This window comes from Pygoscelis adeliae, unplaced genomic scaffold, assembly GCF_000699105.1.
Source record: "Pygoscelis adeliae isolate BGI_AS28 unplaced genomic scaffold, ASM69910v1 Scaffold298, whole genome shotgun sequence".
Lineage (NCBI taxonomy): Eukaryota > Metazoa > Chordata > Aves > Sphenisciformes > Spheniscidae > Pygoscelis > Pygoscelis adeliae.
The window spans coordinates 3,215,267-3,228,665 of record NW_008825303.1 but is presented as its reverse complement, the minus strand read 5'-3'; the positions used below and the strand labels follow the sequence as shown (position 1 = coordinate 3,228,665).

The window sequence follows — 13,399 nt, the reverse complement described above, 5'->3', positions numbered from 1 at the left end:
TAATTAGGGAAACCTCTTATTCCTTCCCAGCATCTGCCTGGGAGCTTCCCCTGCCGTTGAGGCGAGCAGAAGTTTCTCATATACGACTCCTCCGTGGGATGATAGCGCTCTGACAGCGCACAGAGCAGCCGGGGTGCCTGTACCTTCCCATAGTCAACCCTTGGTTTAGTTGTCCTGCTCTAAGGAGCACAGTCGCTTCCTTGATTTTTCAGATTTTGAAAGGCAAGCTTGGGAGCAGTTGAAAAAGCTGAACGCAGAGAGTGTTTGCCATTCCTGAGGGTCTTGTCCAGGAAGCACTCTCCCCTCTTGTCCCCAGCCTAAGGAAATTCAGGAGTGACTACCCTCAACTGCTCAATGCTGCATTGCTCTACGTGTGCCCAAGCCCAAGCTGGTGCCTGGCAGGTCCAGCTGGTGTTTGATAGCACTGGAGAGTCTCCCCTAGCTGAGCACCCGATGCAAGGAGTAAGATAGATAGATAGATAGTCTGGGCTTCGTTTCTGGGTGCCCAAGCAGGCAGGCCTGACAAAGGAAATTGATTTGGCTATGTTCTAAAGCTGTTCTAAAACAGCTTTTTATTTTCTTTAGGCAAGAATCACAGTTAAAATGTTTTTGGTTTAAATCGAACCAATAAAAGTGTCATAAGCTATTACTTTCTGCATAGTCAAAATACTATGTTTTAAATGTCATCTGATACATGCCTAGTTGCAAGGGTTGCAATAGGACAGTGTAACTGTGAAACGAGATGGATATTTGCATTCATAAGGCATGAACCTGGTCTGTTAAAAACGTAGGTATTTTCTTGGGCTTTTTAGAGGCAGTGTATTCTACCTTAGGAGAAAACTATTACTTAAGTCAGACTATGTTGTCCTGAATGTACAGTTCCCCCTTGCCTAGACAGAGGTTTTGAAGATTATATGGATTATTCGGCAGTTTAAACTGGGAAATTTGCTTAATAAACATCCAAGCTAAATTCGTTTCCTGACTACTCTTACTCTTGACTGCCAACATGAGAATAACTGCTGTACCATTTCTGCTCCATGTCAAAGCTTGATTTAGCAATGTGATGTAAAACAAACACATCCAGTAAACTTATTTCCTGAAGAGGCATACCAAGAGGAGGGGCTGAAGGAGTGACACTTTCCGTGTTGTTTTTGCTGCTTCCATGCAGTAGTCCGGAGAATCTGCAGAACCATGAGAAGCCAATGACAAAATGAGTGAACAGGACTGGGTATGAGCATTCCTTCGTCTCAGCTGTCTGACTCAACCTTCCCTCCATCTGCTGCAGCACTGGGTAGATGTCACCTCTTTCTGTGGCTGTCTGTTTTCATTTATGCTGTAGGTATATTTATCTTCAGTTAAAAATATATTTTAAAAAAAAAGCAGCAGAATACTGAACCATCAGCCGTCAGTAAATTGTGCATAAATGTATTTTGTTATTGATCCAAAGGCTCATGATGCAAAACTCCAATTATTTCACAATATTAATATGATGAGAATTAGCAGTTGTTTATAAGAGATTACCAACTCTTTGTCTTTAAGGAAAACTCTGATACAGTTTAAAATACAAAGCTTGTATAACGAGCCTTTCTAAAAACTGTGAGTTTAAGTGAATTCCCCCCATCCCTAGTTATTTTCTATATCACAGCTGGGTACTGGAGACTAAGTAAAGTGAGAATATGGGTTAGGATTCTCAAGCATAGACAGAAATAGCATTGCATGCTGAAGGCATATTTAAAGGGTCTGATTTTTCAGCTGGTGAACACTCAGTGTTTCTGGAAAATGGAAATCCAAACTCAACAGTTTCTGAAAAACTCAGACTGAGTCTCTCTAGGCTGCGTGCCCATGCAGAGCACGGTTGTATTCTAAATGGTAGTATAATTGTCTTCTGTAACTGTATAGGATGCAGCATTAGAATTCATTATTACAGAAGATCTGGTTTCCAACTGAAAAACAAAGTATTGGGTATAAACCTTCTCAGCTCACTAACAAGCCTGGACCACATTTTAAATGGGAGATCACAGCCCGCTCCTTGTCTTTGCCATGAAATAAGGCTTTTCAAAATATAAAGCTCTTCTGCTTTAAATATGATGCCATTCCCACTGTGAATTAGCCATTTTAGTACAAAATATTTAAACCAATAGATCTACCATGCTCTTCTGCTGATATAACTGCATCCATGTTACAGCATTTACCAGCATAAATGGATCAGAAAAAGAAAAATCGCCTCCCTAATCATCACAGTTATTCTGCCAAGTGTTTTTTCCTTTGGTCTAGATACAGAGAGCAGCTCTTTGTTCTGCTCAGCTGTGCGGTGCAGTAAGCCAGGAGGTATTGCCGAAAAAGACAGTTCTCCCCAGCCTTTGCTCCCAGCTAGATTCACCTTTGCCCTCCCTTGAACAAAGTGGTTTTGTTGCTACGTGCCATGACTCACTAGGAAAGAGGAAATAAGTGAATGCTATCCATTGCTGGCCGACTAATTGTTTTATAAACTCGTCCCCTGTCTCTCTTCCCACTAGGCCATGGCAAAATTACTCTGACTCGGGCTTTAATAGGTTTAATTCTTCTGTCAAGTTATATTTATTGATACGTAGCTGCCTCTTGCTACAATGAAGGAAGTAATAACTTTCCAGGTTTTGTATGCTGTCATACGTTGCCATTCATATGGAGAAATACCTGTTCTGGGAACCAAAGTTTGCCACTCACCTCTTCATCATCCCACAAGACTGGGTTGGGCTGCTGTTGCTCCTGTTTGGTTCTCTGCTGTAGTAGTTCTCATATCCTATTGCATCTGCAACAGGGCAATAAAAATAAGATGTACAAACAGGCAAAACTTTTTTCTCCCCACCAGAATGCAACTGACGGTTGCAACCATCAGGGGCTGCTGGAGCAAACTGCAACGCAGCACCTATCTGCACTCACCTATAATGTGGCTGGAACAGCTGAGGGGGACATGGGGACTTGACAAAAGCCATTCAAGTGATTGTAAGCAGATATGTCCCTGGTAGAAAGGCATGCTTGACCTGAGACGAGCACAGTCAAGGTCCTGAAGAACCATCCTAATAGCTGTGGCTAACCCTAATTAAGAAGGCAGTTTCCTCCATGACTGTTTCCTCTATTGCCTTAAAGCTCAGGATTTAAGGGAGCAGAGCATGGTCATTGTGAGTCTGGGACCATGTTCTTGATACAGTCGGCTGCAGTGTGTTTTGTTTCTTTTTTTCTTAATGTATTGAGTCGGGAATTTTTGTCGGAGCTAGGGAGATTTCTGAACATTATTGCCAGCAGCAGTAATGAGCAATTCCTGGTCTGTGCTTGTGCTTGGGTGTCTCTCTACCTCTCGTATCTCCCCCATCCACCTCCTGAGAGCTGATTTGCTGTTTACCCAGAGATATTTGTTTTTTGTTCTCTCAAACACAGTTATGTTACAGTTCCTTCACTCTCCCCTATGGTGTCGTTAAGGGTGAAATTGAGACCATTTCCAAGTCTAGCTTTACAGATGAAATGGTTACAGCTGGATTTATTTATTTTTCATCTCATAGCTCCCAGCAGAGTTGCTTAGAGCTGGTGGCCACACACCCTTTCTGCCTTCTCTGTGTTAAAGTCAAACAAATGTGCGTGAAGTCTGTGATACCGTATTATTTCAGTTCTGATACCAGCAAATTAAGAAAGACATTGGACTTGGGCTAAAGGTTGTGCTGACATTCTCACATGGGGTCAGCCAAGATCATAAGCAGAGCAGGCATGTAGAACTAGTGAGTGTGAAGAATCCGTACAAATAAGATGTTCAGTAATTAGGGACTTTCCTGACCAATCTAAGGATCTCCTGTTACATTTCTAGATTGTCACCTTGGTATAGTTTCTAGTCTATAATGCATTGTAAGATTAGGTAGAAGAGGGGAGTGAGCAATAGCATCAAGAAACCAAAAGGTTTGGTCAGGATTAAGGTCTCCTGCTACACAATGCAAAACCACATGTGGGTTTCCTCCTGCATTTTGCAAATAATAAAACAGATCAACAGCTCACCATGTGCTACTGTGCAAACTCATTAGCCAGAGCTGTGGAGATACTAGGATGTTACTTCCAGAATATGTCACCTTCTAGAAGGTGGCAAAAAAAAGGAACAAAAAAGCAAGTTAGTTGTTTCTTTGCCTTTCATAAAGCTCTCAAGGGTTTTTCCCACCTATTTCTTATTAGAAATGAGTCCTGACATAGCCAAGAGCTGTTTGCAGAAAATTGCCTAGGCGACTGGAGAATGAGAAATCTCACATGGAGGCGGGGGGGGGAAGCTAGCTGAGAATTACAAATTTCTTAGTATACAGAAGTTGTTTCACACTGTTGCAAGGCACAGTTCTCCCTTCTGCCAGTGAAAATGTAGTTCTTCCTTGGTAAATGCTCCTATATCAGTGAATTTAAATCCCCTATGTGAAGAAGAATAAACTATAGAAGCAAAATGGCATCCAGTGCACTAGTATCAATATATTCATTTTAAAAAAATTCCCAAATCCCAATTTGTAATCATCATAGGTGTAATGACAGAAAGGCTGAGTGAAAAACAGGCCTCAGATAGCTCAGTGCTGCGTTAGGGGCAGCATCCAGCTCTGCTGAAGAAGTTCCTAGGGTATAATTGCCGCCAGCTCTGAGCTCTGTGATGGAATCAAAGGGGTGTAAGCTGTTCCTGTACGAGGTAATTATCCCTTGGGACAGGGCGTTCATACTGCTGATATTTGTACCTATACAACTCCTATCATGGAAGGTTTTTATCAGTATAAACTTTTCTTATGCCAGTATAGCTTATTCCCCACTCTGAATGGAAGTAAGCTCTATTGATACTGCTGAGGGCATACTAAGGGGATTTTCTGTTTGACGTAGCAGTATGGTGTTAGAGCAGATAGTGGAAGTGAAATACTATCTGTGCACAGATTAAAAAAAAAAAATGGAGGAAGAGCTCTTTTCAGCATAGATATGTGTCATCAGCTAATGAAGAGATGAAACAGGGATTTTTCTCTCCTTTTACAAAGGCTGTGAATCTTTGTTTACTGCAGCAGCTGCACAGAAGTGCAAGCATTCACTCAGTCTATAAATACCTTGTATTGCTTGTTGAAGTAAGAGGGTGTGGTTTGTATTTGGCCGTGTGAAACATTAGATGGCCTCCCTTCTGGTGATGTGTTTGGGGAACTCCTACCCTGGAGCAGCATGTTTTCATTTTATAACTGCTCTTAGCTCTTGCTGTCCCCATCTCCATTTCAGCCCAGAGGTTTTGATCATTGAAGTCGGTGAAAAGGCTGCTTTGGCTTGAATGGACAGACTCTGTGAACCTTACATCACTTCTGCATGCTGGAGAAAAGCCAATTTCATTCAAAATTTCACCCAGCTAGGGTCTTGCCCTTATACAGACAACTTCCTGAGAGGAAAAAAGATGTTACTCCCCATTGGGCAGGTGGAACAAAACAGAATACAAAGTCTGGTCCTCTCTGTGCTGCAAATGAAGAGGCAGCATCTCTGTCAAGGGGACACCAGGGTGCAGTTACATGTTAAGTTGGCTCTGATTTGTCACCACTGCAGGAAATTGAGGTTGCCATCTCTGCAAGGCAGTTTGTCACCTCCTTAGCGGTGTCAGTTCAGCTGTACTGTGAAATGAGCCTGGTTGAAAAGCCAAAACAACTTTTTTTTTCTTTTTTGGAAGGTTATTTTTAACCTGGATCCCTCAGCTATCCCACTTACAGAGCCGCACAAGGAGCGGTGGCAGCACAGTGAGGGGGAAGTGAGCCATGGCAGGTGGGAATGACTAGCCAGAGCAGAAGCTCCTCCAGCTGGCTTCACCTCCAATGGACATGTACTGCGCAACTGCAGCTTCAGCCTAATGGGTGACTCATCTGACAAGACCGATAGGAATAATTACCTGGAGGCTCTGTTCCTGTCATTTTAGTTTTAATGAAGTAGTCTATGTCTGACTCCACAACGCAGTTCTCCAAGCTTACCCGAACCTCTTCATACAGCTACAAAACAGAATCCAAGGATTTAATTTAATTTTTAACATTTCACATTGAATTAACAATTAATGCTCTTCTAATACTTTTCCCCTTAAGAGACACTTTATACTTGATACATGTCTGACCTGGATGGATCTTTGGCCTGTCCCCCGTACAGACATTCTTGTAAACACAATTGTTTATTTGTGCTCTGGACATTCTTTTAAGAGAGGAGGACGAAGACAGTCCAGGGCTTTTCAATGCAATAAAGAAATTAATAGCAGGAAACAACCATTCAAAGTCAAAACTACTGCATCCTTTATGTCTTCCAATTTTGAGACCATGACTGGATGCCTTTCTGAAAGTTGTGTCTGAGCCCAAATGTACTCAATTGAGTGTTCTGGTAGCTGGAAGCATTCCCCAACAAACTTGAAGGGAGGAGACATGTAAGTGTCACCAAGTGTGACACAGCACAGACCGTCTACATCCAGGCATATATCTAGTTTACATCTAGAGGGAACAAGCTAGACTGAGAATACTCCTCCCTCACTGAACATGTACAACAGCCAGTTTGCTGGAGACAGACAGCATGTGCAGAGAAGGGCAAGCTAGTGCTGTATTGTTAGAGCACTCTTGCTCCTCCTCTTCCTCCTCTGCGCGGGAAGCTACTTGGCAGGTGCCCCTACCTCGTCATCCTTCACACACTGCATGGAGAGCTGGTTGCAGTGAACCCACAGCGAGTTGCGGAGAATGGTGATGCGGTCACATTCCTGGAGCTGGAAGACCTAAAGCCAAAGAGGAGATATGACGTAGCCTCATGGTTGTTATTTATTTGCATTGCAGGCAGCGACAGTGCTGGGGCTCCTCTGGGCCAAGTTCGTAAGTCTGCAAACCATTCTGAAGGATCCTTTGTAAAGGACATCTTTTCAGCTACTGGAGAAACTACATCTACTTGTTCATGCTCAAGAATTTGTTTTAATTGATTGCACCGAATTAAAGTTATGTTTTTAGAGAAAAATAAAGCAGGGTAGAGGAATCAGGATCTGGATTTGACTGCTACCTCTACCGCCAAGGATTTCAGAGTCAGGGTCCTGTCTGCCCGTCGCACTGAAATCGATGTTTAACAGATCAGTAGAGTACTGGCATGAAAGGGTCGTATTTATGTTAGAGGTAGAGCCAAAACTATCCATCTCTGCGTTCTAAAATGTCTTTCCAAACTTTTCTCTTTTGAAACTATTTGAGGCTCTCTGGAGTTGCCTCTGTTCATTTCTAAGGTTATTTTCATAGTAAAGAGAAGGCATTTTTCTTTCTTCAGCGTTTACTCCCTTCCTTCATCTGTCTGATTTTCTCATGTTGTTGCACAGCTTGGGAAGAATGAAGGGGGAAGAGAGAGGAGAAGTGTGAACTGAGTTGGGGGAAGAGGCAGATAAACTCCTTCTTTAAAAAGTTTAAAAAAAACAAAAACCAACCACCCTGATCTCTAAGTTGTACTGTTATAAGTAGAACATCAATTTTTGGTTTTCTATGAGGTGTGAAAAGCTCAGATGCTTCCAGCCATCTGTTTCCATCTCCGTTTGCTAGTAATTATGTCCAGAACCACAAATGTATACAATATTCAGCAGAACATTCAGTTGGGTATGCTGCCTGCCATCTAAAATCTTACCATCTAAAAAAACCAGAAAAAAGAGTCCGTCACGGGAGTCAGCTGGTATTGGGACCAGTTTCTGAGAGAAAAAGCTTTTAAAGAGAACCTAAAGGGTATTTCAATATCCATTCTGAACAAAAAGCCTATGGCTGCAGCCTAGCCCCTCAGAGGCTGCTGAAAGAGCCGACTGGGAATTTTCCAGGTGACTCTGGGCTTGTCAAGCCCTTTGCAAAGTACAGCAGGGCACTGTGTTAGATACATGCCTCGTGCCCCGTCGGCTTGTGCAACAGACTGCTAGTGAAGCTGGGCATCTCATGCCGAGGAATATGGCACAGCCCCCGTGACAAAGGTCGTCCCAGTGCTGCCACTTGCTAGCCAAGATTTTCGGGCTATGGATGTCCAGCGCTCAGCTAGAGACCTAAGCGACCTCAGCACTCCCAGATTCCGTGCTAAGCAGCCAGAAGTTTGGGATCTTAAGCTGCTTTTGCGCGAGTTACTAGTTTTAAATGCCTCAAAAAATCTATCAGTTCTTCTATCTACAAGCACTTTTAAAAGAAGGCATTAAAGATGCCTTTCCTTTATGAATGGTTGTTCGAATTAAGCAGCGGGCAGGCCACAAGCTCTGTGGGCTATTCAGAATTTAGCCATGTGGGAGAAATGAAGTGTTTTAGGTTGTGGAACGCTTTGCTTGTTTGTTGGCTTTTTAAGAAGGGGGAAAATGTGCATCTTGGGAAAATTAAGGCTTGGCACAATTTCTATGGAAAGTCTGCTGTGCCAGCTGTGGGACTTTCCAGTCCTCCCAGATAGGGAATATTTAAGAGGAAGCAGAGAACTGGAAAGCTATGCTCCTGGCATTTTATTTTATGTGGAAATAAAGCCTGCAACAAGTAAACATAGCAAAATCATACTTTAGCAGATGGGCAAACATATTTGAAGGATTAATATGATCAAATGTGTGGCTGATTTGGATGTCAACCAGTTCCTGTAAATTGTTGTGCAAAACTTACTAGCCAAGTGCAAATCTCCTTGTCCATCCTCAGCATAATGGAAATAGAGACTTTCCCCCCACCACCTTTCAATTGAAAGATTACGCCATGGCAGATGGCAAATATTCTTGCAGGTGAATATAAAGTGCTATGCAAAATAAAGATTCTGAGTGGCTTGGTTATCTTTGCTCTCAGAATGCTACGTACATACTTTTTTAGCTTAGCAAGAAAATTTTATTTTTAATCTCTCTTGAACTTGAGATTTAAAAAAAAAAAAAAAAAGGAAACACAAAAACCTCTCCTGCATTAGAACAAGAAGCCATTCTGGAAGCCTCTTGCAAAACATAATCTAAAGGGAATCTTTTGTTTGTTCATTTTTAATGGATTAATTGAATTCTTCTTGTTTCAATTTTGAAATTAATTTTTTAAGCTAAAAATGAGTTTTCATGTCTACATTTACATTTTGTAACAAAGCAGTTATTTGAGAAACAACCTAATCTTGGCTGTGATAGAATATCATCCCTAGAGCTAGCGTATTCTCATGTTAAGTTGTGGGTGAAAACTGGCAACAAATGCTTGCAAATAGGTTGCACCAGTTCATATATTGCTCCACTTCTCACACCTCTGCTCTTACTCCGCTCCTTTATATTTACATACATATGCTGAACAAGCAGGGAGAGTGTAAGCAAGTGAGACAGCTAGCAGCTATGTCTAAATCAACTCTAGTTTTTGCAGTATTTTTGCAAAGACATCTACTGAGACTTCACATAAAGCAAACAGCAAAACCCTTGGGACGATATCTCAGGTCTTAGACTGATATCTGCAAGTAGGATAAAATAAAAAGCACACAAATATATCACTGCAAAAGTCAGTATTTACCTCGCACGTTTTGATATGTTCCTGTTCCCACTCTGTCCTGACCTTATCCAGCTGCTCAATGTTCTGTTTGTACACGTTCTCTGTAAACACAGACACACATAATAGAAACCCAAGAGTTAGGAAAAAAAATTATGCAGTCTTTCTCTTTTTCCTCCTATTAGGACTTTGCTGTGGTTCTTACACTTTAGGCCTGTGGTTTGCTAGAGTATCACAAGAATGTGTGAGCTTGAAATGGGTGGGCCACAAGGATATTTGGGGTTTTTCTTTGCAATTTTATACTACAATAAGGATTCTCTCTGCATGGTTTGCAGATCATCTATAAACTTTACAGTGGGGATAATGCAAATCAGAGATGAAAAGCCTGGACCATGCTTGGGCACTGAGCATCCTTAGGCTCTTTCCATGCTGAGCCAGCCAGGTAAGCCATGTGATTTAGTGTAAACTTTTCCATGAGCAGTGAGGGACAAGTCTGAACTCATGAACCAGCTCAGATGTCTGCTGGCCTGTCGTTCTGGACATACACTGTGTTTCTGGCTGGAGAATGCTACCATGCTCATGTACAGGGAACCTGGGGACTGTGTATCTGGTTTGGGCTTGCTGGGGGCAATATGAGCGTCATTCTTTTGTGCTTTCAAACTTGCTTCAAGAAGAGCTTTTCTTTCCTGGTTGAAGTCCCTAAAGGAGATCTTCTATAAATTATTTAATGAAAGCAGGAGACTCGCATTTCCACAAAGGAAAGTAAATGTAGATGACTGTCAGGTTGCCATTCTTTAGAAGCTTCTTCATTAATCTTTGGGTAGGTGACTTTGGGAAACCTGACTTCAAACAGAGCCAGCCTGGGTAATTTGGATGGTGCTATATCAAAATCAGTGTGCTGGTAGATCTTCGCTGAGAAAAATCTTAGTTCAGTTGCAAATAGAGCATCACCTGCTTCATTTGCTGCGTCTCTGCATTGCTTGGCTTTGTTCTGACTCTGAAACAGGAAAAGAAACACCACAAATTAATTTCTGACCATAATGTTTGCTTCTGCCCCAGTTTTTTTGCTGCCTGCTCCCTTTCTTCTTCTAGGGGAAAGGCTCAAACTTGCAAACACTTCTTGGCTGTCCCGCCTTTATGCACCGTCCTGTTGAATGTGTGCTATGGAGAAGGAGGGACCAGAATTTCGCAGATGCAGCCATAGGTCCACTGACTTCAAGGGAGATCTGGCAATTTATATCTTTCCATTCAGACATCCCTGCCATAGGAGCTTGGTGCTAGCGTGATCCAGCCTGAAGCTTGTGTCTGCTGCCTAAGTTGGTTTTTTTCTCAAGTGTTTGATGTGCTTTTCTAATAGATATTTATAAGCAGAAATAAATGGCAGTTAAAATTCTTCATCTTCTAAGCTCCTCATGTAATACACAGATGAAAAGAACACAGCCTTTAAAATACTTTGCAAATGCCAGATTATTTCCCATAACAACTCAGAAGCCTAAAAGCAAAATTCACTCTAAGTAGAACTTTTCTTTTTTAAAAACCTGCGGCTTTTAACAAATGAAAATACAGCTCTTATTGACAGCTCTGTACTCCCAGGTCTTTCTGCACAGATGGTTATGACAGTACATTAATGCACGGCTCTAGACATCAGTGTAACACATTCTCCCATTCTGCCCTTCAAGACAAGGCTCAGGTAGGGGTTCTTATGACCATATTCCTCCTCACAGCTGGTTGGAAAATGTTTAGTAAACTGGGAACACAAGCTTCATTCTTATTTGCTTCCTGGCCCAAACTATTTGCGAGTGCTGTGCAGAATTAAACAGCTGACATGTTTCTTGTGAGATGCCTCTGTGCATTTCAAATGTGCTGGCATGTGTGTGGAAGTAATGGCAATGAAGCACCCTGGGATCCTTCTGCATGAAAGGAGCTGGGTCAGATTTTTATGCCATTCAAGTTGCTAAGTGTTCTGGCGTAATTTCAGTAGGGCCAGAATTTCATCCCCTCTTTACAGCTAAGCTGGCAGGTTTTGTTCATCAAAGATTAGCAAATGCTGGAAATAAAATCTAAAGCTCTGATGCTGTTTTTAGAGGCTCCATCCCCCCGCTCCTTGAGACGATTTTTGATCCTTTTTGCTTACACTGCACTGATTTTTATCGAGCCAAAGGGAGTTCATTTATTTTGTTTTCTCCATCTGTTCTGCTGTAAAATGTTCCCATTAAAAGTTAGTGAATTGTCAGCTACAAGTATCAAGACGATGCAATGAAGGACTGCAATGCCTTAATTTCCAATGATTTATTTTTGAGTTTGTAAATTTAGTTGAAATTAAACTAACCATAAGGAGAAAAATGTTGAGGAAAAATATGCATTTTAATGTAAGATACTATGCCTACTAAATGTAAGCGACCAAAAGGCAAAACTAACTGCATGACATACTTCTGACTTTTTTTTTTTATGAATAGTTTCAGAGAAAAATCTCATTCAGTTTCCCTTCAGGATTCATAGAGCAATTAGATCATAGCCTGGGATAAGTTAATTAGATAACTTAGTCCCTTCCCAGCCTTTTTAAAAACCTTTGGCCTATCGCAGAACAAGATCAGGGTTACCAAAGGAGTTTGTGAAGGAAGACCTCCTTGGGAAGGTGCTTTGTTTTAATTTTTATTCTAAGGGGTTAATTAGAAGGGGAAGCAGCCCCTGGCATCCCGCAGAATGCGTTGTTCAATTGTATTCTCTTTGTACCTTGAAAAGGAAAAAAACACTTTTCTCTCAAAATGGCCCTGTCAGCTAAAGTACCTTTTCTGTTTGCTTTTGGTTGCCTGAAGCGCTTGTCCGTTCAAAGGACTGCTCGGCCTCATCCGCTTCCTTGCACTTCTGTTCGTAGGTCTTCTTTGACTGTGTTAAAATGAAATCAGATGTGAGGGTTTGGGTTAGGAAACGAGACTGGGTTGTCTCCAGCTTGATGTTCTAGGCATTTTCTGTTTTGCAGTCTGGGGGAGCAAATCAGTGTCCAAGTTTGGGCAACAGAAAAAATTCCCAATGACACCGTAAGGAGATAGAAAAATAGAACTGAAAAATTGGGGTAGGGCCTGGCAGCATAAATCGGGTCCTCTTCTTGCAGCCCTGAAATTGTTTGCTTTGTATGATTGCAGCCAGCTCCCTGCAGGGGTGGTCACAAATACACAGGTAGTGCTAGCACCATTGGTGCATCAGGCATCTGTCCGAGCTACAGGGCAGAGACAAAATTAGGAGCCCACATTCCCAGGGTGCCAGTGGGGATGGGTTGTCATTTCCACAATTTGACTTGGAGCATCAGGTGGCTGAAGTCAGTGTGTTGCCTTGCCCATTGCTCCAAGCTGTGAGACAGAGCCAGCACCTCACAGGTAACAGTCTTGGTGCTCAGAAGCAAAACAAATCCTTATTTGTACCAAAAGACCTCCCTGTCTTAGAGATTCACTTAGAACAACCACATTTAAATAAAAATTTCTAGTACAGTTCCAGCTGTAGCACTGACAGGTCTGCAACTACTTTTCTTTAGAGGCAATTGCCCATTGGAAACCAAAATCAGCTGCCTGCAGTTCCTGTACCGGCAAACTTTCCAGTTGGAGAAGTTTCCTCCTGTTTACAAGATTCCCTCACCGGTTTTAAAATTGTATTTACACAGACTGAAAAATTACATTTGCTCCCGTAAGTATTCTTGCCTAGAAAGAATGAAATCCTGTTTGACCTGGGGCATTGTTCATTACACATTAACTTTACGGGTATTTGTTTTGGAGACTCTTCAGCGCGGTGTGTGGCAGGGAAGATTAGCTTCCTCCTCATAGTAGGAATCACATCCTCTCTCTCTCACACGTTCTTGCACACTCACACATTCTTGACCTTTCTTTAAATATAGGTACATGAGATACAGATTTCACCCTGCCTCAAACTGGAGCCAATTTGCATCAAGAAACCTG

At 42.0% G+C, this 13,399-nt stretch overlaps 2 protein-coding genes across 2 annotated transcripts in view; one reads left to right on the top strand and one right to left on the bottom strand.

The window, feature by feature from the left end:
- SCAPER (S-phase cyclin A-associated protein in the ER) overlaps window positions 1-13,399 on the top strand; it is a 258,080-nt gene that overhangs the window by 7,071 nt on the left and 237,610 nt on the right. The gene's annotated exons all lie outside the window — the stretch shown is intronic.
- PSTPIP1 (proline-serine-threonine phosphatase interacting protein 1) overlaps window positions 1-13,399 on the bottom strand; it is a 36,088-nt gene that overhangs the window by 2,695 nt on the left and 19,994 nt on the right. Inside the window, exons 7-13 of the mRNA XM_009330112.1 lie at window positions 12,240-12,338; window positions 10,404-10,449; window positions 9,477-9,556; window positions 6,653-6,751; window positions 5,897-5,993; window positions 2,704-2,788; window positions 1,111-1,181 (exon numbers count right to left, since the gene is read on the bottom strand). Of these exons, the coding sequence (XP_009328387.1) occupies window positions 1,111-1,181; window positions 2,704-2,788; window positions 5,897-5,993; window positions 6,653-6,751; window positions 9,477-9,556; window positions 10,404-10,449; window positions 12,240-12,338 (577 nt within the window). The remainder of the gene's footprint in view (window positions 1-1,110; window positions 1,182-2,703; window positions 2,789-5,896; window positions 5,994-6,652; window positions 6,752-9,476; window positions 9,557-10,403; window positions 10,450-12,239; window positions 12,339-13,399) is intronic.